General features: G+C 43.3%; 1 protein-coding gene across 2 annotated transcripts in view; it reads left to right on the forward strand.

Annotated features, from left to right (window-relative positions):
• Positions 1–24,573, forward strand: part of LOC149321659 (ubiquitin-like modifier-activating enzyme 1) — a 79,309-nt gene that overhangs the window by 48,144 nt on the left and 6,592 nt on the right. For both annotated transcript variants that reach the window (XM_089526448.1, XM_089526440.1), the window contains exons 21-24: positions 5,993–6,079; positions 6,461–6,655; positions 18,964–19,065; positions 19,989–20,089. In XM_089526448.1, coding sequence (XP_089382574.1) covers positions 5,993–6,079; positions 6,461–6,655; positions 18,964–19,065; positions 19,989–20,089 — 485 coding nt within the window. The remainder of the gene's footprint in view (positions 1–5,992; positions 6,080–6,460; positions 6,656–18,963; positions 19,066–19,988; positions 20,090–24,573) is intronic.

A 24,573-nucleotide genomic window follows, 5' to 3' on the forward strand; every position in this document is an offset into this window, starting at 1 on the left:
TGGTCCTGTAGTTACTGCAATCCCATATTTCTTCTTTCTTGAGGACTGGAATATTTATTTAGCATTTCCAGTTTGTGCGCCATTCTTCCACATTTATGGACAGATTTTAGTTGTCTCTATAGCTTAAATCAGCTTTCTTGTTATTTCATCTGTTCCTGTTGCTTTATTTCATCCTTTCATCTATTTTATATAGTTCTTCAGTGTCTTGTTTCCATCATCTTTTTATTTCTGCTTGGTCATATAATGTGTTCCCCTGCTGGTCGTAGAACATCCCCGCTCTTGGTCTAAATTTCCTTTTGATTTTTTAGATCTTGTGGAAGGGGTTTCTTGTTCTTCCTCTTTTTTTGTAGTCATCTTCTGTTTCTCTACATTGCTTCTTATAGGACCGGTACAGACGGGCCTCGTGGCACATCTTGATGACGTGCTAGGGTTGTCTCAGGGCGTCACTTCCAGATGCCCCGCAATCCTAGCACGTATTCCGTACGTCAAAATGGTGACGCCCTGTAAAGATGGGGACCACCATTTTGATGTGATGGATGTTTAGCGTCTGTCAGTTGCGGCACCATTACGATGTTGCGAGTGCGCCATTGGCGCACTGCGGCATCATAATAGCGCCGCAAGAAAAACCCACTTTTTGCAGGTTCTTTTTGCTCTGCAGGAAAGTCGTGTGGTCTGGAGGCTGCAGCTTCCCTGCGGAGCAAAACCAGGCGTCGGGAGACTTTTTTGGGCGGTCTGTACCGCGCCATAGTTGTTTTACTTTTCCCTGCATGCACGTTGTTGAATAGTTCCATTCAGGTTTCTAATTTCTTTTTAAATTCCTCTCTGACAGTCCAGAGTTCTTCTGGCTCCTGGTCATATTAGGCTTAACAGTGCAACTCTATTGTTTTACATTATTTTTAAATCCAGCAGGGATGTTCTTCATGTTATAATTTGACACAATGATTAATTTAGTGTTTTTCTTTACCTTTACTCTAATTTTTGATATTAGCAGTTCATGATCTGTGCCAGACTAGGTTACTGCACTACACTCATATAATGCTGCTTTCCACTTTGACTGTATTGGTTGCCTCCTGTGACACTTTGGAATTTGCAGTTTAAGGAAGTGCATTTAGAATTCTCAGCCAGAGAGCTCTTAGGCCTCACTGAACTGCAAACCCCAGAATGCCACAGGAGGCAGCCAGAGCAGTAAAAGTGGAATAGAAGCACTATAAGAGTATAGTGTGATAATGCGGAGAATCTACTCCTGGTCTTGTTTTTGCACAGAGAATGGAGCATCTCCATTTTCTGCTTCCATTTATGTAGTCTATGTGGTTTGTGCATTGGCCATCAGGTTTTGTCCATGTATATGGTTTCTTCTTTGCTTTCTTTAATAATTTGTTTGCGATGAACAAACAGCCTCTCAAAATTCAATCAGTCCCTCTCTTGCTTCATTTCTTGATCCTAAGCCAATTTTTCCTAAAATCTTTGATAGTGCTCTTTCTTACTTTTGCATTTCAATCATCTATGATTAACAACAAGTTTTGTTTCAGTATGTTATCAATTTCCTCCTGGACTCCAGCACAGAATCTTTCAATTTCTTCCTCTTCTCCCTCTGTAGTTGGAGCATAAGTGTGGATTATGATTATATTGATGGATTTTCCCTGAAGTTATTCAGTCAGACTTTCCATTATATCCTTTGATTGCTTTTGCTACATCACTTCTCACGATTAATACCATTCAGTTTCTTGTTAGATTTTCATTTCCTGACTAAAACACTGAGTAATTACTTGATCATAAATGTTCTGTTCCTGTCCACTTTAGCTCATTCACCCCAAGTATTGCAATGTTTATACATTCTGTTTCTTATTTAATAATAATAAATAAAAATAAAACTTTTATTTATATACCGCCCTTCCATTGATCAGGGCGGTGAACAACATAATAAAACAATACACATATTATACAAATTATACAAATTATACAATTAAAAACAGCTTCAAAACCCCCCGGTCAGCCATCCATCTTGCCGTCAACATAGAGAGGAAGGCCAATTAGGACTTCACTCGGGGAATGCAGTTCGAAATAGAAGGGTTTTTAAGTCCCTTCTAAACTGAGCCAGGGAGGTGGCCGAGCGGAGCTCTGTGGGCAGCGTATTCCAAAGGGTTGGGGCAACGATGGAATACGTCCTCCTCGTTGTGGAAGAGAGTTTAGCCCCAGGAACCCTAAGTAGTTGCTGCCCAGTAGTTCTGAGGGTGCGGGGCGGAATGTATGGGGAGAGGCGGTCCTTCAGGTATCCTGGGCCCAAGCCATGTAGGGCTTTATAGGTAATCACCAACACCTTGTACTGTGCCCGGAAGCGAATAGGCAGCCAGTGCAGATCTTTGAGCACCGGTGTAATATGGCTGGTCCTGGAAGTGCCAGTGACCAGCCTGGCCGCCATATTCTGTACCAACTGTAGCTTCCGGGTATGGTACGAGGGTTGCCCCATGTAGAGTGCATTGCAGAAATCCAATCTAGAGGTTACCAGAGCATGTACCACCGTTTCAAGGTCCCTCTGGGCCAGGTATGGGCGCAGCTGGCGAATAAGCCGAAGCTGATAACAGGTGTTATTGACCGTCGCATTCACCTGAGATGTAAGGTGAAGCGACGAATCAAGAAGCACCCCCAGACTGCGCACAGAGTCCTTCAAAGGAAGCGTGATCCCGTTCAGGACAGGTGGAACCACCGCCATTCCTGGACCAGGGGAACCTATCACGAGTACCTCCGTTTTCTCTGGATTCAGGCTGAGTCGGTTTTTCCTCATCCAGCCCATTACTGACTCCAGGCATGCCACGAGAGGAGAGACGCCATCCTCGGTCACTGCATCAGTCGGAGACATAGAGAAGACTATTTGGGTGTCATCAGCGTACTGATAACCCCGCGCCCCATGTCTCCGGATGATCTCTCCCAGCGGTTTCATGTAAATGTTAAATAGCATGGGAGACAGAATGGCTCCTTGAGGGACCCCAGTTGTGAGGGCCCTCTTATCGGAGCACACGTCTCCCAGCTGCACCATCTGGAACCTCCCGGAGAGGTAGGACCGGAACCATTGGAGCGCAGTGCCCCCGATTCCCACCTCCACCAGGCGTTCCAGAAGGATACCATGGTCTATGGTATCGAAAGCCGCTGAGATGTCCAAGAGCACCAACAGGGACATGCTTCCCCTGTCGATGCCCAGACGGAGATCATCGACCAAGGCGACCATGGCCGTCTCAACCCCGTAACCCGCCCGAAAGCCAGTTTGAAATGGGTCCAGATAATCCGTTTCATCCAAGACTGACTGAAGCTGTCTAGTTACAATGTCTAGTTTCCCCTGACCCATGCATCTCACATTCCATGTTCCTGTAATATTTGTTGTGCAGCTTTGGATTTTTGTTTCACCTTGGAGTGTGTCAACACAGAACATCCTTTTGATTTGAGTCTAGTTGCATCATAGACACTACACTACTTGTAGTTGTCCTCTGCTGTACCCCAGAAATTTGTTGAGTGTCTTCTGACCTCAGATTAATCTTCTGGCACCATCTCTTGTTTCTTTTTTTATTGTTGATTTCGATGATGATTTGATCACCATAGGGTTTTCCTTGTAAAAGACATTTAACTTCCTTCTGCGTTAACTGTGGTGCTCCTGCCAATGTTTCTGAGGGATACTCTACCAGTGTCACCCCCCCCCCCACTTCTGCTAGTGCCCAGTAGCTGTTTGGCACATTTATTCTGGCTTTTCAGCAAAAAAGAGGCCCTACTAGCAGCACTGCTACCATCAGTGGATCCTCTTGCCTCATAGGAGGATGCAATCCCACCACCACAGAAAGGTAATGCTAACAGGGAGAGTGGTGTTGAGTCTAATTTATTATGACCATTGTTTTCCAGTTTATTGTTTGCTAATCTTCTAGTCACACCACAATCTTGTTTACAAATTAGAAGCCATTCTTCATTATTCTCTACTAGCCTTGAAATGTCTGTGTTATCCATTTGTGTAACTCCTAGCTATCATATCAGCGGATCAGTATAGAAACCTGGCACTAGTTGAGTAAGAAGGTACATGTGTCAAAGAAATAACTGCATCTCACTCCTCTGTAAACTGCAAGCTTTGTATCTAGGCTTTGTAAAATCCAGACTGTCAGAAATAGATGTGGAGAAATAGTCTCTTCCACAAATCTAGCCTGAGTTGTTATGTTATCCCGTTATGGCAAAACAACAAAGAGTCTTGCGATACCTTAAAAGCGAACAAATTTTGTTTGGCCAAAGCTTTCAAGGACAAAAGCCATCAGATGAAATTATTAAGTGGGCTACAATCCCTGAAAACTTATGTAAAATAAAATTGTTAAAGTTTTTGAAGACTTATTCAAGTCTTCAACACAGTCTTTAAGGTGTCACAAGACCTTCTTGTTTTCTCTCTATTTGTGCTCCCCCCCCCCTTTTTTTTTTACACAACTTTGTTGGTGGAACTTTCAATACATAGTCTACCCAAAACTTTAAAAGTTACTTTTTGGGACTTCAGGTCTCAGAATCTCCCACTGGCCATACTAGGTAAGCATTCTGGACATTGTAATCCAAAAAAGGTAATTTTTCAGGCTGTGGAACCACCCTCTTGGCTGTGCTCTTGAATGCAAAGCAAATGAGCTAGAAAGGTGCAGGAGATTCTGTTCCTCAGTTACAAAATGGCAGCTGTGCTTGGGTAATTGAATCCTTGAAGTAAGATTGGACTGCCATTCCATCCAACTTCCATACATGGAATGGGAGGTGGGTGCTATCTTGTCCTTTGTCTGAGGCAGCCAAATGTCTTAGGTTGGCCCTGCACTGGAAATGCGAGTACCATGGCAATTCTGTGCCTGTGAAAGCTGCATCATGCCACCTCTATAAATAATACACATTTGAGCACAGTTACTACTTCTTTGACATTCTTATTTTTGTCCTTGCTAGTCCTGGGGAAGTACAGGATGTTGTGCAGGTAATTTAAACCCAAACTCCTAAATTCTAGAGCCCAGTGTATATGTAATATAAGACTTGTATTAGAGGTCAATATCAGGTTACAGGATTGTGTACACTTTACAGTTTTTCCTCCTCTCACTGCTTGCTCTCCCAGTTCTCAAGTATTCCAAAAACTAGATTTGGAGAGGCACCAACATTGCTTTAACATTGGTCAGACATAACACAGAACTGTATGGCAAGGGTGTGGTGTGGAATTGTCACATAAGAAGAAAGAGATGGAGAAGGGGGAGGGGGTGGCATGTACAGTCCTGCCACCTGATCTTATTTTTCAAGCATAAGGCCAGTATTAAATCACAGCTGTGCTAGCCATAGATTTCTTATGCATCTTAAGACTCTGTTCTGTGAGATTTCTCCAAGAATGCCTTGCAGTCTTTCAAGTATATAAGGGCTAAGAGATGTATTTCCTGAAAAGAAAAGGTAGGATTCTTAGAGATCCATCGTGGTATAGTGGTTTGAGTGTTGGACTAGGACTCTGTGAGACCAGCGGTCAAATCCCTGCTCAGTCATGGGAATCCACTGGGTGACTTTGGCAAGTCACACTCTCTCAGTTGAAGAAGAAGGCCATGGCAAGCCTCCTCTGAATAGATCTTGACAAGAAAGCCTTAGGTTATAGTCACCATAAGTTGGATTCAATCTGAAGGCACATGATAGCATTTGGACATGGGGTAGGGACCTTTGTACCTCCAGTTGTTTTAGTTTTCAGCTTCCAGGAGCCACAGCCAATAGGGCCAATGGTAAGGGATTATGAGAATTGTAGTAAAAATATCTGGAGTCACAAAGGTTCTATATTCCTGCTCTGTGTCCAGTATCAAAGTCTATGCCTTTCTGTGTTGGCCTGCCTGCACAAAGCCTGTGCTGTATCCTATGTCATGTATGCTGCCTTTATTAAACTCTGGAATCACTTTGGTTTCATTCCTATTGAGATCCTTTCTCTTTTACTTTATCATTCTTCCTCTTCCTGACCATGAATAATTTTGCAATTCAGGATAATGACATCCACTTGGACTTCATCACTACTGCAGCCAATCTGCGAGCTGAGAACTATGACATCCCTCCCATTAGTAAACTCCAGGTGAGGGAAACACTCAGTTTGTAGAGTCATTCCTTCATTTCTAGTGATTTCTAGGAAACAAAATGGAGGTGGGGATGGGAAATATATCAGCATCCATGTCTTTCCTTTCAGCAGGTTCAAGGAGATGTGTCTGCAAGAATGGTAGTCTCTTGCAGTTTGATTCAGAGAGAAAAGAGTGGGGTGGTGGGGTTGGAACATCATAGTGTGAGAAATAAAGTGGTTGATTCTGACATCTCTTTTGCTACTTCTCTTCCAGTACTTCTCTTCCACTGCCCACCTGTACCCATTGCAGTGTGTTTACCCTAGTATCCTCCCCTTCTACAATAATTTGGCACTCTTTCCTATTGCCCTTGTGCTGACTGTCTCCTTTTATTTTGACAGGCCAAGAGAATAGCTGGAAAGATTGTCCCTGCTATTGCCACAACCACAGCAGCTGTAGCTGGCCTGGTATGCCTGGAACTTTACAAGCTGGTGTGGGGACACAGGAATCTAAACTCCTATCGTACCAGCTTCCTGTGGCTCTCGGAGCCCTTGCTTAATCGAGTTTATCCCCTGTCAGCTCCACAGTCATACAAGGTGAGAGGTTGGTGGTGGTTTGGTAGTATTTATTTATTTATTTATTTATTTATTTATTTATTTATGCCCTGCTCTTCAGTCAAAAGGCTATCAGAGCAGATTACATTTTTTTTACATTAGACATTTCCCTGCCCTAAAGGAAGAGTGGATGGCAGAGAGGCAGTGACAGGCGTCCATGTTCTGGGTTTTCAGATGGATGCTTGTTCTTTGCAATCAAGGTTAATACTCATGGGACACTGGGAAGGGAATAGGCAAAACACAGGCCTGAGGCCACCTATACCTGACCCCCTCAGCTGCTTGTGAAATCCCCACTTCCCAGGGCTCCCTAGACTTCTGCTTTCTGCCCATCAGAAGAGTTGAATTTCTTTTCCAGGAGAGGCATTTCACTTTTTAAATAGGTTACGCTGGTCACTGCACTGTTTAATATGAAGATATATCGATAGACTAGGTTTAGTATTACACTATGCTGTTTTAGTGCTATTATTCCATTTTAACTGCTATGGCTACCTCCTGTGGAATCCTGGGATTGGTAGTTTTTAGGAAGGGGCATTTAGAATTCTCATCCAGGAAGCTCTTGGAACTCACTAAACTACAAATCCCAGAATTATACAGGATGTTGCCATGGCAATTAAAGTGGAATAACAGTGCTGTAATAGTATAATATTGATCTACAGCAGCTATTTAGTTGCAAGTGCATAACTAAGTAATGTCTCCTGGCCAGACTCTCCTACCATCTCACCTTAAGAGCCAGCAGCTGCATTGAGCAAAAGAGGTCTGTTCAACTGATGATTGGGGTCCAAGGAGAACATTTCCAGCCCCCTCCCCCCAATAAGTGAGGTTGTGACAAGGAATTACAACAGTAGTCCTGCTTTTGATCATTGCACCAACCTTACTGGCTGGTGGCAAGGAGCTGGAAACATCTTCCTTTTTGGCTGTTAATGTGGGCTTGAGGGGGCATTTAGGCAATCTTACAGAATGAGACCGTTCACACTGCGCAATGGTAGTGTTACTATTCCACTTTAACTGCCCTGGTTCCATCCTGTGGAATCCTGGGAATGGTATTCAGATGAGACACTAGAGCTCTCTAGCCAAGAATTCTAAGCAGCCCTTCCTAAATTGTAAATCCCAAGATTCCATAGGACGAAACCATGGCAGTTAAAGTGGAATAATAATAATATAATTGTGTGGTGAGAATGGGCCCTAAGACTACATTATCTTATTGGATACAGAGCAGTTATGGGCCTGTAGCTCTAGTTTACAAATCCATAACTTCAATAGAGAACCCAAGCTTCCAATTGAAAAATCTGGTCACTTCAATTTTTTGTTTGCACTTCTGGCAATCTATTAACATTAATACCAAATTATGAGTCCATTATTGTTTACAAATGGGAGAAGAACAGGAAAAGTGTGTGGGGTTGTGATAATCTTCTCTCCGATTGCGTGATTAACACAGTTTAACAATGGGAGAAAGACACTTGCCTCCTGTGTGATAAACTCCTTAGAGTAATCTAGGAGCAGACTTGTTTCTTTCCCTATGATTAGTCCTGCATTGTGTACTCTGTGTTGCATTAATATCGGAAACACACAATTTTTTTAAATAAATAAGAACTCCCATAAACCCCAGACAGCAGGGTGGGTTGTTAGGGATTATTGGTGTTGTCTGGCCTACCTGGATGTCTTTGGGTTGTCTAGTCCTTACTGAGAAGCTCTGTACTTGGGGCCCACTCATTTCTTTGGGAGACCAGATAGAAGTGCAGGACATAGCTCACTTCAAGTTTAACTATTTTTGCTGTTTCCCCCCATCAGCCGTTAATAAAAACAGCAACAAGGACCTCACTTTTGTTGCATGCTCCAAAGTGCTGCTAACAGCTGTTCTGGACTTTACAATAGCTACCTGGATGTTAAACCTCTGTATTGCTACACTGCTGCTGTAATGTCTGATGCAGAAGTGTATCTTCATGTCCCACCTCTGAATCTTTTCAGCACAAGTTTCCCCTAACAGCAGCAGTGGCACAATGAGAAGCACAATCGGTTTGAATATCTAGGTGGCTGTGGTGTAATTATGCTTTCAGATAACATGGTTGCAGTCCACTCCCATAGTGGCCAACAATACTTCAGTCCTGAAAGTTGACCAGGTAGTCACAACCCCCAGCATTAATGAGTCATCAGCCCATAATCTAGATTATATTTCTATTCAAGAGGATGTGTCAGAAGGGCTGGCTGCCCATCCCATAGCTTTTAGCACATGGGTGTGAGTGACTTTCAGACTGTGGAGGGAGCCTTCCTAGCCCATCCCTTCTGTCTTGGATCTGGGTGCTGAGCTGCTTGCCATGATCTGGTGTGAGGGGTGGGGGAAGGAAGGCTGCTCCTTCTCAGCTGCTGACCCTGCCTTTCCTGAGCCCCTTCTGGCAGACAGACGGTGGGGAGATCTAGTTTCAGAAGCCAGTGCCTGGAGTGTGTATCAGGCTAGCAGCAGCATAGAAAAGGTAAGGCTGCCTGTGAGCTGTCAGACACAGGAAGTGGTCTTTAACCTGCAGCTGACATGCACAGCTGGTGCCAAGCTGCACACTGATGTGGAACTCTGGCTCAGTTGTTTTTTGCCCCTAGCCTTACCACCCTGCTTTCCTTTGTCTTCAATCCCTGGTTCCAAAACCAGACCACTCTAGATGCATCTGTAGACTCCCTGGGTGTTCTGAATGGCTGTGAGTGTGGAGTGTTCATCAGAGGTGGAAACCCTGGAGAGTTTCCATGAAAGAAAGAAGCAACTGTTGTTAGTGAACTCAAATATGGTGCCGGTCTGAGGCAAAACATTGCTGGTCTCCTCCTCCCCGATAATAGATAATTTTAAGAAACTCTAGCTTAAAAGGCTTCATGAGAAAAAACAATGCTCAAATACTCATTTATTTTGTGCCTTGTATAGGGGCTGGTCTGTGGCCTGATGTGCCGCCTCAAACCACATGGCCTTGTAGTTCTAGACACACCATAGATGTCTGGTAGGTATCCTGAGTGTTGCAAAGAAGAGTTCTGTTCTGCCCTTCCCCTATGTCACCTTCAGCTAATGGATAAACTGTTTGTGAATAATAGGGGTAAGAGTGCCATTATTGCCAAAAGTAATTCCAGGTAGCAGGATTATTTGTTAACCAGCGTGTAAGTGTGTCATCTTGCAAGTGTGTCAAGTGTGCACATGTGTCAGAAGTACCAGAGAATATCAAAATGTTCCTTTTTGCTGTTCATTGCATCTGATCTGTCATGGAGGAAAATGTTTTCTATGTATCCCACTGTTCTACCACAGCCAGTGGTAGGCTTTCTTCAGGAAAGGATTCAGCAAGAGACCATTTACACAAGAGGTCATTTGTTTATTACATTTCTATCTGATCATTCCTCCAATTAATTGAGAATATCACTAATAGATTTCCCAGACTACCTGTTAGGTAGGCTCAATGCTAGTTAGCTCAGAGATTACACTGGACATATTTGGAGTGTTTCATAACGTTGAGGCCTCTCACCCATTCCTTTCCCTTTGTTGTAGTTATGTGCCTTCAAGTCATTTCTGACTTATGGCAAACCCTAAGGCGAACCTGTCACCAGGTTTTCTTGGCAGGTTTTTTTCAGAGGGGTTTTGCCATTGCCAACCTCTGAAGCTGAGAGTGTGTGACTTGCCCAAAGTCATCTAGTGGGTTTTATTGCTCAGTGGGGATTCAAACCCTGGTCTCAGGCTGTCTTGCCTTTAGTGCCATTCTGGAATGGCTTCTATATAGCAACTTCTTAAGATAGAGAAAGTTACTTTTTGGACTATTGTTCTTGCAATCCTCAGACTGACATGGCTTAAGCGTTAAGCTTTTCTTTCATCTGAGATGACCATATGAGGACCTGCATTTTTAGGACTGATACAGATAAGTGTAGGGATAGATATGCACATTCTCATACACACATACACACATGTACGTATACACATACAACTATGTACACACAGAGAGAGGCTTTGAGTTTCCTTCTTCTTTTGTATCAGCTCTAGTATGAAGACTTCACTTTTGCATTCATCTTAGATTTGTTGGAACTAGGGCCAGTTTTGGCTTCACTGCAAAAAAAAACCCCTCCCTTTTCTAGAGAGAGAAACCAGAGCTGGAATCAGGGGGGGAAAGTGAGGGGGGAGCAAGAAGCTAAATTAAGAACGTCTGTTTGAATAGAAGCCTTTTTGTCTTGAGTTTATGGAGTGCGAGGCTGGGGCTTCCTGCTACACAGGAAGCGCAGATTGGAACCAGATTTTTTTTCGGGGGGGGGGGATAGGCAGGAAGAAAGGGAGGGCAGCTCTTCCATCTTCAGTGATTTCCATAGCGTCTCTCTCTCTTTCTCTCTCTTTCTGGGTGCCTCTGTTCCTCCTCCCTCCCGGTTCAGATCATGCTGGACAGCCTTAGGGCTCACTTAGCATACACACACTCCATCTAGCATTGCCAAATGGCCTGTATTTTAAAAGGATTTCTCAGATTTCTAAACAGTGTAGTTCTGTAGAAGGACCCTATCAGCATCAAAGCATTCATGGGAAAGTCTGTGTGGGGGTTTAATGTTTGTGAAGTTCAGAAACTGAATTTGGAACCCAGGTCTGTAGTGTGAACTCTTCAAAATGTGAAGGAAACTCTGTTGATGTGGCAGGATGTGATGAGGCCACAGTGGCATAGATTAGAGGTAGACTTAAAGAAGAAGTGGATACACTGGTAGATCTCTGGGTAATTTGCAGTAGACTCACAAGAGTCTGGGGTTCCCAATTGTTTGCAAATAGGTCCCTTTTCCTGTGCTGCTCCTCATGCCTGGAATCTCCTTCCCACACAGTTAAGAACTATTACTTCCTTGGCTAATTTTAAGACCAAATTGAATACACTCTTGTTCAGGGAGGCATTCCAAATTACTGGTTGTTAATCTGCTGCTTACTTTGTCTTTATTGTATACTAGTTAGTATTATTTTAGAGATATTTTGATCATGTACGTTGGTTGGTTTTTGTGCGACTGGACTGCCATTTCAGTTCTAATACTGATGGCAAACCTGTAAGCTAAACGTGTGCTGAGATGTGCTCTGTTTCTACCCCATCCCATAACTGTTACATGCTAGTCTCTTTGGGAATCTGTAATCCTATGAAAAAAAAACAAATAAAATACCATGTGCCTGCATTTGTCCACCCCTTGTGTTGGTAGTACTCTAGTTAATAGGAACAGTGGCAGCAGCAGTAGGGGGCAGTAAGTCCTGGATTCTGCATTGGTCATCCCAGGACCATATGGGGCAAATCCAGTTTGCTTACATTTTCAGGAGCAAAAGAAGCCCTGCACTCAAATCCTTAATCTATTCCTGAATCTGCAAATGTGGAAATTTAGGTGACTCAAAACCAAGACAGAGAAGTGATCATGAAGTCAGCAGCACCAGGGAAGGGAGAGCCGAGGAATACCATCAGAAGATGGAAAAGAAAGCTCTTTGTATGTGTGATTTGCAAACAGAAATTAAGAGCTGTGCTGGATCCAGGAACTTGTGGAGTTGATTAAACAGCATATGGGAATCATTAGTTAGTAAGGGCTGGCAATTGGGGGAAGAGAGCTCTTATACTGGCGCCAAAGGACACCCCCCCAACCAAATAGATTTGTTGGACCTTTGCTCCTCAGTGCTGGAGCAGATTGATGGGAGGCATGGAGGCTTGAATGAAAGAAAACCCAAGCAACGGAAGGCAATGGCACGACACTAGTTTGTCCAGGCTGGAGTGAGCAACTGACCAAATGTTGCTGACCTCAGTTCCCATCATCTCCCACTGCATTGTCCACACTGGCTAGTCCAACAATCTATAAGGGAACACGTGTTCTAAACATGCATTACTCCTGCTTTAGAATAAGAGCCCAGTAGCTTGTCTTTCTACTCTGCACCTTCATTTTGATCTTAGAATTGGAAGGGACCATAAGGGCCATCTAGTGCAGCCCTGCCATGCAGGAATAAACAGCTAAAGCACTTCTGAGATAAGGGCTTCCAACCTCTACTTAAAGACTTCCAAAGAAGGGGAGTCCGCCACTTTCTGAGGCAGTCTATTGTCAAACAGTTCTTACAGTCAACAAGTTCTTCCTAGTGTTTAGGTGGAATCTCTTTTCTTGTAATTTGAATCCTTTGATTTGTGTTCTAGACTCTGGTACAGCAGAAAACAAGCTCACTCCACCTTCTATATGACACCCTTCAGTATTTAAAGATGGCTATCATGTCATCTCTCAGTCTTCTCTTCTCCAATCTAAACATACCCAACGTCTAAGCCATTCCTCATAAAACTTGGACTCCAGACCTCTGATCATGTTGGTTGCTCTCCTCAGGACATGTTTCAGGTTGCCAATATTCTTCTTGAACTGTGCCAGCCAAAATTGGACACTGTTCCATGTATGGTCTGACCAAAGCAGAATAGAGTGGTACAGTACTAGACTTTCTCTTGATCTGGGCACTATACTCCTGTTGATGCCTAGCTCTTGGTGCTACCAAAGCAATATGTAAACCCATGTCTTGAAGTGAAGTGAACTTGCTGTAGATGGTATAAAACTGTGTGATGGTACCAGAATAGTTCCCTTTCTTTGCTAAGGACTCAGCCTGGTCACTTTCCACTTTCCCTACTGTCATTAACTGGGCAGAAAGAGGTGAACAGGATCAAGGTGTATGAAATGGAAGGGCTGAGCAAGAGGTGTTAATGTCTCCAGGTGGATGTGAAGGCCCAAGCCAGCCAAATGGCACTTGGGAAAGAGGGGAGCCTTCCCCCTATGTTGACAATGTAGACAAACAAATGGGATGGCTCATCTCACTCCAAATGTTCAGGATGAAAACTTTTGGCTGTCAGCTTCCCTTTCACCGCCTACTACCTCCCCCCAAAAAGGAGAGTGTGGTTGGCAGTAGGCAGTGTTGGGACTTCTCATGTTTCAGCTCAAAACATAGGCTAAGACAGCTGGGCACTCTCCTGTTTGTCGTGATTTGCTTTGTCTTGCATGCATTTCTTCCTGTGCTGTTGGAATTCTATGTCTGGCAGTGTCAACTAACCCACAACACTTGAGTCCTGGTTCTTCCTTCTGCCCTCCACTCTATCCCTTTTATTCTTTATTTGTTCTTCTTTCTAAAAGTGGTAGGAAAAGGCTTCCCAGAGCTTGCAGGAAGCCCAAGTAAGCATCAGCCCCTAGTTTCCTCTGTTGCCTGCCCACTCCTCCTTTCTGTAGGGCCTACAGAACCTCAACATATTTTCTTTTAATTCAGCCAGAGGAGAACAATCACCAAAAGAAAAAGGCAAGAACCCCGTTCTTAGGTAAAGGATAGCTCCATGATTGTTTCCCTCTGGTGCAAGGATAGGGGAATGGAATCACATCTGCCATCCTCTAGTCTCCAAGTGTTTAGCAGGAGGTCTCAGGGGGCTTCCTTCACATGGGCACCTGTGGTTTATCTAGATAAAAATCCTGCTTCTCTTATGGGATGTGTACATATATAAACCCTGTTGGACAGTGTGGGAGGTAGAGTGAATGAATGAATTTGGACCCTTCACCCCATTCTGCATACTAGGAACAAGATGCTGCTGTAGACAGAGTCAGATCCATGCTCTACCCAGCCCACTTTAATCCTTGAATGGCAGCATCTCTCCAGAGATGCTTCAAGCATGATTCTTATCCATCTCTATCTGGAGATGGTGGAGATTGGACTGTAGACCTTTGCATTTACCACTTAACTATGGAGTCTTGGCCTACGCCTAGTGAGAACAAGGCTAATGGTACACTTGGGCTGGAGACTTGTGCAAGGAAACCTGGCTGTACAAGACACGCAGAGGCCAAAGCACACATAGCGATCTCTCTGTGAGATGGTGCAGGCCTCTTCCTACTCCAGTTGTTATTTAATGACATGCCAATGATATAACTCAAAGCCTTCTGGGGTAGTAATGATACCGTTGCATGTGTCTCAAAAATGTATGAACAAGGGACGTGTGGTTCTACATTAGTCATACTTGATGGAGATAATGGGAATTGTAGTCTAATATATCTAGGGAGTGCTGGGTGGGAGAGAGCTGTAGTAAACGGTACTAGTATGAAAGAAAAAGAGCCCCAGTATGCTTCTTTGTGGGGCAGAGAGAAATGGTCTTCATCCTGCTGAGGAGTTGGGAGAATAATGCAATAGGAGAGTCATGTGAGTGGTATACAGAGAAGTATTCCCTTCTCTTGTAAAATCCTAGAACAAAAGTCTGGAGGAATCTAATACAGTATCTGGTAATGCCCTGTGTCTCCATGTTTAAAGCAGGGTGTGTGTGCCTTATTTCTGCCATTTCCTGACAAGAAGGCAAATTTACTCAGGAGGCTTGCAGAAATACAGTGGACAAGCCAGCCCTTCCCCTGTTGGCCAGTGAGTTTGCCAAGGACAGTATCTCTTTTGTGCTGTCTGACCCCATGAAGTGTTTTCTGGTCAGGGCACTTCCTGCTGTGAGTTAGCAACTAGGCCCAAAGGGTCTCTTGTTAGAAGACTGGATGCTTCTTGTCCTCCTCTGTCTCTTTCTGCCTAAAGCCAAACAAGCAGGGTAACAATACAGGGGTCTACAAGAATTTTCTGGGTCTATTTCTGAAGAAAAGCATAATTGTACATGAGCAAAGAACCATCTCAATGTGTCTTTTGTATAGTACAAGGTTACAGATCATGAATGGACAGAAGTTCCTTCTGTTAGATCCATTGCCAGTTTCTGCATTCAGAAACGGCAAGGCTGGAAAGAACCATTTAGGAGGTCATCTCAAATCAGACTTCCTCTTTTCTGGGGGAGGGTTGTGTTTCTTTGGAAACCTACAGATTGTTTTTTTTAATACGACGACAGCAATTAGGCTAATATTGTACTTGCAAAAAAATTGGAGGGGGGGGGGGAGAAATACCGGACATGTCAGAATGGATACTCAAGTTATATGATCTAACAGAAACCAATAGACTCACTTGTCTAATTAGAAATTTAAACAGGACTGGCTGACTTTACAATTATATTTGAAACGAGTATAGGGAGAACAAAGTGTATGGGGGAATAGAAGATTAAGAATGGAATAAATTTATTATAAAATGTAGTTATGATTGAGAATAGTGTAAACTTGAATTTGTATGAGGGAAAATATGAATTAGAACATGGGGAAATAATCTGTAACTAGTTATAGAAAACAAATGAAAAGAGAAGTTTATTTCTTTAATATATCAATGATACTCAGGGAATAGAGGCAAGGAAGTCATTTTATTTGTTTAGTTTATAGACATTTAATATGAGATTACATTGTATATAGAAAGCATTTGTATAGATATGTTTGTCTTTGTTTGTCTGGGATTTGTCTGTGCTTTTACTATTTATATTTATTTTTATGTGGTTTTGTTTTTTATCAATAATGGAAACCTACAATTTTTGTTTGTTTATTAGAATAGCATTCTGCCCTCTGTCTAAGACACTCAGAGAAGTTTATCGCATGGGGCATAAACCGTTCCCCAGCGCGTTCTAACGGGGACGAGCGTGGGCGCGCATGGAGCGCGATGGGCACCGGATGGGGCCCAAAACGCGACTTTATTGCACGGGGGAACGCCGCCACCGCCGTCGCGCGTTCCCATTGTGTCCCAATTCTGTTCCAGAGGGTGCCATTTCTGGGGACTGTTTCAAAGAATGTCTGTGAGATAGGTTACACTACTGGTCTTTGCAGTGGTACAGTGATAAATGTTGAAGTGCAGAACCTCACCACATCAGTCCTCGTGGTGACAACCCTAAGGAAAATCCAAAAATGCAGGTAATTGTGTTGATATATCTGTATATCAGATTCCAGCAGCTTTCATTCTATCAGGAGATGGTCTTTGGTTAACCCAGTGGGTCTTGCCCACTCAGTATTAGGCCAGTGAAAAATTCTTTGGATGACAACAGGGATAGCTCATAGCACTTCGTTGTTAATGAGAAAATCCATTTCTTGTCTACCTAATGGGGAGGATTGCAGCTAAGAGAGAACAGGGGGAGCCAGATAATGTAATAATCCCTTCTAATCAAAAAAATCAGTGGGGTTTTGAACCTAGGAGCCTTGGCTCCATTACACCACTCTGTCTTTGCAGCTGATCCAAATCTGGGTTTCCCATCATTCCCATGCTCTTGGGCCTGTTGACTTTGAAGAAACTCCATTGCTTGCCTGTCTGGAATTGCCTTGGTTAATTGAGAAATATATACCACTGGAAATGCTATGCCTGATAGAATTAGTCTAGTTTTATCTTTTATTTTTATTTACTGTTCTTGTGTTCCCTTTGGATAGATTAAAGGGCTGCTTTTTGATACCTAAAACTTCTCCCCTCTGAAGGTATGCTACAATCAGTTCACCTCTTAACCTTGTTCTGATAAGATGAACAGACTGAGTTGATAGGGTCCTTTGTATAAAGATTGCTTTTTCAGAAAATTCCTCTGTTCTAATGTCTGATTGTTCAGTGAATGGTGAAACCTGAATTGGACATGGTGTCCAGAAGCAGTTGTTGCTTCTGCGTTTGTCTTAAAACCTTTGTTTTACTAAAATAATCCCATCACCTCTACTAATTGAAGTGATCTGATGCTAACATTCTTTGTTCATTGGTATTTATCATACAAGTCAGAGTTTGGACTGCAGCTCTTATAGCCCACCAACCAGCCTAGTCACACTGGCTGGCTGAGGGATTTTGATAGTTGTAGTATAAAAAGGTAATGTTTTCAAACTCTAATTCCCCCAGTAGGGATCATTTAATCTGCAGTCCTGTGCAAACATAGTCACAGTGCAATCTTCTATGTTCATTCAGAAGTAAAATATATCATATTTAATGGAAATTACTCCCTAATCAGAGTATTTAGGATTGCAGCCTTGGAAACAAATCTCCTAGGGACCTATTTCCAAGGAAACAATAAAGATTTGGGAGGCATGACATTTTGAAATACGTGAGACTGAGATTTAACTCACTTTGCTCTACAGGAGAAGGCCTTGTTTGTGGGCTGACAGAACAGAGAAGTCTAGGGAAGAAAAACATCAAAGTATAGCTAAATTTTATTAATAACAGAATAAAGGAATGGGTTATATGTAAAAGGGGTGGGTTAAAACTGTTGCCAAACTATTAGGCAGACAGGGATCCTGGGGTCTGTGTGCAGAACCCGGATGTAATAATAATAATAATACGTTTTATTTATAGACCGCTATTCCGCAATGATCATAGCGGTGTACAGTAAAAATTGCAATAGAATACAATACAAAATACACGGTGACAGTTAAAGGAGGAAGGGGCCTTGTCCTTCACACTGTCCCTGATGGAGCTGGGTCTGCCTGATCGCTCCCTCTGAGGTCAAGATGACAGTTACAAGAGGAAGGAGCCTCTTCCTTCAGGCAGTCCCTGATGGAGCTGGGTCTGCCTGATCGCTCCCTCTGAGGCCAAGATGACAATTACAAGAGGGAGGAGCCTCTTCCTTCAGGCAGTCCCTGATGGAGCTGGGTCTGCCTGATCGCTCCCTCTGAGGTCAAGATGACAGTTACAAGAGGGAGGAGCCTCTTCCTTCAGGCAGTCCCTGATGGAGCTGGGTCTGCCTGATCGCTCCCTCTGAGGCCAAGATGACAATTACAAGAGGGAGGAGTAAAATAATACTCAAACCCGTCAGTAAAAATGCTGATATAGCCAATAAGTACTAGGCTAAGATACTATAAATCCCAACCAATGAACAGAGTGAAGGGAAATGTTTGACATACAAGATGAAGGTGAAATCAAGTATTTAACAATTCCATAGATACAAATGGGAGGGATAACAGTACGTGCCCATTACAAATGAGAAATATGTTAAAATGACCAAATGCGTTTCGACACTAAGTCTTCTTCAGTGGTCAAAGGATGCTGTTGTAACAGCATAGGAGGAATAACAATGTGTGTAGGCACATCTGGTAAAGGTAAGTAATTAGTTTTCCAATCTAGAGTGTAACCTGGATGTACCACAGCAGAATAAGTCTCGTGATTTTTTTCTTCCCTAGACTTCTCTGTTCTGCCAGACTTTGTTAAGGTTTAGGGCAACACCTCTGTGTTTTCGTCAACTTGTTTGTGGACTGCCTGGCCCATACTACAGACATCTTCCAGAGGTGTACTTACTGAGGTGCTCAATAAATAAATAAATAAGTCACCTTATTTGGGTCTCTGCTGTATTTTCATGCACCAGTAAAATGGCCTCTCATCCACAGAAGTGTGTGCCTTAGTAAATGTGTTAGTCTTAAGGTGCTGCAACGCTCTTTGTGTTTACTGCAAGAGACTAACATGGCTCTGGCAACTGCTCTCTTCTCAGTACCACCAGAAGACATGGAGTTGCTGGGACAGGATCGAAGTGCCAGGTTTTGATGCCAAAGGAGAAGAAATCAGCTTGCGGGACCTTTGTAAACATATCCAGGTGAAAAGGATAACGAAGCTAAAGGTTTCATGGATTGAGTCTTGTTGGCACTCAGAGTATGCACGTTGCACTGGCCCATTCTTCTGTTGCATGCTTCTACTGTCCACTCAGAGGGACCCTTAACCCCCTTCATTTTGTATGCCAGAGTTCCAGAAAGGGACCTCACCAGCATCAGGGGAGTGACTATCTGCAAATGCTGATATCCATGAAGGGCCAAAGTACATAGCACCTTGAATGTCCACATGGTACCCTCTTGAATTATCTTTGCTTAATTGGTGAATACATCAAGGGTTCCCCACCATCACTACATATGCACGTACCTTGTTCTCAATGAGATATTGCCATTCTGTCCAGGTTACTTGGATTATTTCCTATCCAATTCAATATGCTTCCTACACCTTCTGTTTTTCTGGCCAGCCTGATTATACCATCTCACCTCTGTCTCATTCCATATACAGTCGCCCCTCCATTTTGGGGGGGATCCGTTTCGGACCATTTAATCAGGACCTCCCTGCAAAAACGGAAACTCGCATATATTCAAGCCCCATTGGCTTGAATGACTGTGTGCTCCCACATGTGGGTGAGCACACCATTTTAGCTAATGGGGCTCACCCCTCCGCGAATAATTGAAACCGCAGACTTCAAGTCTGTGAAAACGGAGGGGTGACTGTATTTTCTCCCATCTCCATTTAGCCTTTTCCATTTTATTTCCCTCCATTTTTCCTTATGAAACACTGTGATTGACTATATGTGCTCCACTGACTGCATATTTCCTTCCAGAGTTTCATTCCATCTTCATCTTCTCCTGCCTTTTTTCATTGCTATTCTCTCCCAGGTTTAAAATGGGGCAGAGCCCTTCTAGTTGCTTCCAGTCATCAGGATTGTTTGTGTGACACTGACTCCTGTCTGCTTTTTTTTCACAGAGGGAACACAGCCTGGTGCCATGGATAATATTATATGGGAGGACTACTCTTTATGATGGGTCCTGGGAGCAAAGTGTGAGAGAACAACAGCTTTCTTATAGGTAGGGGCATTACAGAGCAAAGTTCTCAAGAGCCTGAGGTTTACCTCTTTCAACATTTCCTGAAAAAGAAAAACTAGGGAGAGATGTAAGGATAAAGTGACAGTGACAGCCCTGTGATGTTATCTTCCCCACACTGTCAGCCTTCCAGTAACTACCCTGTGACAGAAGGAAAAGTGATATTTGGCCCTCTGTATCCATGGATTTCTTATCCACAAATTCAAGCATCCATGGCTTGAAAATAATATATATATATATATATATATATATATATATATATATATTCTAAAGCACAAACCTTGGTTTTGGCATTTTATATAAGGGAAACCATTTTATTATCATCAGGCCTGAAGAGGAAGAGCCCTCCCCTCCCTCCTTCCAACTGTCATCTTCTGGCCTTAGAGGGAGCGAAAGTACAGGCCCAATGCCATCAGGTCTATAGAGGAAGAGCCCTCCCCTCCCTCCTTCCAACTGTCATCTTCTGGCCTTAGAGGAGTGAAAGGACAGGCCCAATGACATCGGGCCTGAAGAGGAAGAGCCCTCCCTTCCCTCCTTCCAACTATCATCTTCTGGCCTTAGAGGGAGTGAAAGGACAGGCCCAATGCCATCGGGCCTGAAGAGGAAGAGCCCTCCCCTCCCTCCTTCCAACTGTCATCTTCTGGCCTGGGAGGGAGCGAAAGGACAGGCGCAATGCCATCGGGCCTGAAGAGGAAGAGCCCTCCCCTCCCTCCTTCCAACTATCATCTTTTGGCCTTAGAGGGAGCGAAAGGACAGGCCCAACACCATCGGGCCAGAAGAGGAAGAGCCCTCCCCTCCCTCCTTCCAACTGTCATCTTCTGGCCTGGGAGGGAACGAAAGGACAGGCCCAACGCCATCGGGCCAGAAGAGGAAGAGCCCTCCCCTCCCTCCTTCCAACTGTCATCTTCTGGCCTGGGAGGGAACGAAAGGACAGGCCCAACGCCATCGGGCCAGAAGAGGAAGAGCCATCCCCTCCCTCCTTCCAACTATCATCTTTTGGCCTTAGAGGGAGCGAAAGGACAGGCCCAACACCATCGGGCCAGAAGAGGAAGAGCCCTCCCCTCCCTCCTTCCAACTGTCATCTTCTGGCCTGGGAGGAAACGAAAGGACAGGCCCAACGCCATCGGGCCAGAAGAGGAAGAGCCCTCCCCTCCCTCCTTCCAACTGTCATCTTCTGGCCTGGGAGGGAGCGAAAGGACAGGCCCAATGCCATCGGGCCTGAAGAGGAAGAGCCATCCCCTCCCTCCTTCCAACTATCATCTTCTGGCCTTAGAGGGAGCGAAAGGACAGGCCCAATGCCATTGGGCCAGAAGAGGAAGAGCCCTCCCCTCCCTCCTTACAGCTGTCATCTTCTGGCCTGGGAGGGAATGAAAAGATAGGCCCAATGTCATCAGGCCCAGCCTCGATAAAGAAAAAGAGCCCTCCCTCCAGTCCATCTGCCTTGGTCCAGGCCTCAGAGGGAGAGAAGAATGCTGGACCTGATCCCCTCCCCCCCACCATTCCCTTCTCCTTTTGTGTCGTGTCTTTTTAGATTGTAAGCTCGAGGGCAGGGAATCGTCTATTATCCCCTCTGTTGTAAGCCGCCTGGATTCCCAGTGATTGGGTGGCATATAAATAAATCCTATTATTATTATTATTATTATTATTATTATTATGCCATTTTATTTAATGGGACTTAAGCATCCACACATTTTGGTATTCATGGAGGGTCCTAGAACCAAACCCCACTGATACCAAGCGCCCACTGTATAAGATTCCAGTCTACATAGTTCAGCTCCTGTTGCACCTTCTAAAGATACAAACTACCTGAGACCCCTGTAGGTCTCTATACATTGTGGGAGGTACTTTGATTCACAAAAACTGTACAGAATTTAGAAACATTACCTTTTGGGGACAGTGACGGAGTCACAGCCTGGGAAAATTCTGGGAGCTGTCATCAAAAGTGTAATTTTAAACTTTTTGAAAAACCTTTGGAAATTTTTTGAAAGTTTGGGTTTTAATTATTATTTTGGAAGTGAGGAGCTTGTGGAGCCTCATAACTGAGTAGACAGTTTTTGGCTGAAGTGACAAAAATCTTTTGAATGTGAGAATGATCTCAAAATATGTCCCCATCTTCACATTCCACATTCACCTTTGTATTACAGTGGATCCTTGTTATACACTGGGGTTTGGTTCCAAGATCCTGTGTGGGTAACAAAATCTGTGGATGCGCAAGTCCCATTAAGTATAATGACATAGCAAAATGGTCTCCTTTATAAAAAGGGTAAATCAAGGTTTGATATTTGAAATTTATACTTTTTAAAATTTTTTATTAATTAAAATAACAGTGACAATAAATCATTGTTACAAAAACAAATTATTTTCATTTACATCACGTTTTGTTACTTGTTGCTCCATGCAAATTACCATTTTCACAAATGTTATAATTTCTCTTCCTTGCTCTATGTTTACATATAGTATATACTTCAACACAAATCTTTGATATCTATGTTTATATTTTAACTCTTCCTATGACTCATCTCAGTTGTTTACCTAATCATTCAATTTCCAATATTCTTTTAGGAAAACCTCTAGCCGCCTCCAATTTTCATCTTCTTTTTTGTCATTTAATATTGTAGTAAGTCTGTCCATTTCTTTTAAGTCCATTATTTTTTGTATCCAATCTTCTATGTCAGGTATTTTTTCATTTTTCAACGTCTTGCCAAAATTATTCTAGCGGCTGTTATAAAGTACAAGATAATTTTCCAATAAAGCTTTTCTATTGCCTTTCCTTAAAAAACGGTCATATTTAATAAATATAACTCTGGAGTCATGGGGAATTTTATGTTCAATATCCTCTGTATCATACAATGCATCTTTTCCCAAAATTTCTTAATTTCCCTACATCCCCACCACATATGAAAATATGAACCCTTCTCCAGTCTGCACTTCCAACACCTATCATTACATTGTTTGTAGATTTTCCCCATTCTAGCCGGTGTGAAGTACCATCTATTATATACTTTAACATAATTTTCTTTAAGATCTTGTGCTGCTGTAAATTTCATGGTCTTTTTCCAAGAGTTTTCCCATTCGTCCAAACTGATTGGATGTCCAATGTCCTGCGCCCATCTCGTCATACAATCTGTTAGTTTCACATTCTAATTCCCAACTAATAAGTGTTTTATATAAATTCGCTATCTTGCCTTTTTCCTTGCCCCAGATTAACGTATCTATTTCATTTCCTTTCCTTTCAAATCCCTCCTTCTCCTTATCTTGATTAAATTTGGATTTTATCTGCAAGTATCCGAACCAATGAATGTCTTTGCCTTCCTGTTCTAATTCTTCTTTTGTTGAACATTTTCAAACTGTGGATGCTTGAATCCATGTATAAGAAGGGCCGACTGTATAAGATCCTGAACCACATTCACTTCTATTATAACATCCTGAAGTGTTGCAGATAATTCATTCTGGGAAGAAGAACAGATTTCTACACAGAAAACAGATTTCCTGTTCAGGAAACAGTTTTCTGCACAAGGAACCCATATTCTGCACAAAAAAATGTACAAAAGCCTATATTCCCCCCCCCCCCCCCCATAGAATCATTGTTCAGACTTCTCACTGGTCTGTTATTTTTTTGGATGGAGAGGGTCTCCTGACGATCATGGAGCCTATTTTTTGACCTGGGAATTAACCATTAGAAATATTCTTTCCATATTTAGTCTCCCCTCCCTCCCTCCCTCCCTCCCTCCTTCCTTCCTTTGTATTTATACTTCTGCCCTGAGAAGTGGCCCCAAGACTGTTTATAACCATTTAAATCCTTACCAATAAAATCAGAAAATGTTAAAAAGAACCCATGACAAAATAGTTTAAAAATTATTCCGCAACAGGGACAAACTTCATGAGATACCCAGAATGTGGAGGGCTTGCTTCTATTGGTTTTCTTCACTCCTGATGTAGACAGAGAAGAATGGGTAGTGGTTCTGGTTAAGTACAGTCCCAGTTAACATCCTCAGTCTCTGCTCCTTGTGTCTGATCAGTGGGATTTGGACTGACATCTGCTCTGTTGTTTGGCTCTCTGTTCTAAGCCCTGGGGAGCAATGATTGTGCAGGCTATGACTGTGGGGTTTATGAAGGCCACAGGGTGATCCTGATGAGTGAGGGACAGGGAAGCTATGGGTGCTGCCCCATGACAGGGCCCCCTACAAGTACAGCTCTGGGTACGGTAACGGCAGCAGCTGCAAAGCCTCCCTGTCCTGTCCCTTCCATGCTGGGTAAACATCCTGCTGTCAGCACCTCCTCCACTATTTCCTGGGGCAAGCCTAGCTCATCCCCATTTCAAACAGGCCATCCTGGGCCTCTGCCATCCACGTGGCAACCAGGCAGAGGCAACTTTATTCCCTTATTCCACAGTCTTTTCAAACTGCTTGGCAGCTTCACTGATTCTCAGCCTGATACTGATACTCTTCCTGCTGCTCCAACTCCAACCC

This window comes from Sceloporus occidentalis, unplaced genomic scaffold (assembly GCF_023333645.1).
Source record: "Sceloporus occidentalis isolate IW3139 unplaced genomic scaffold, rSceOcc1.0.p SCAF_1, whole genome shotgun sequence".
NCBI lineage: Eukaryota > Metazoa > Chordata > Lepidosauria > Squamata > Phrynosomatidae > Sceloporus > Sceloporus occidentalis.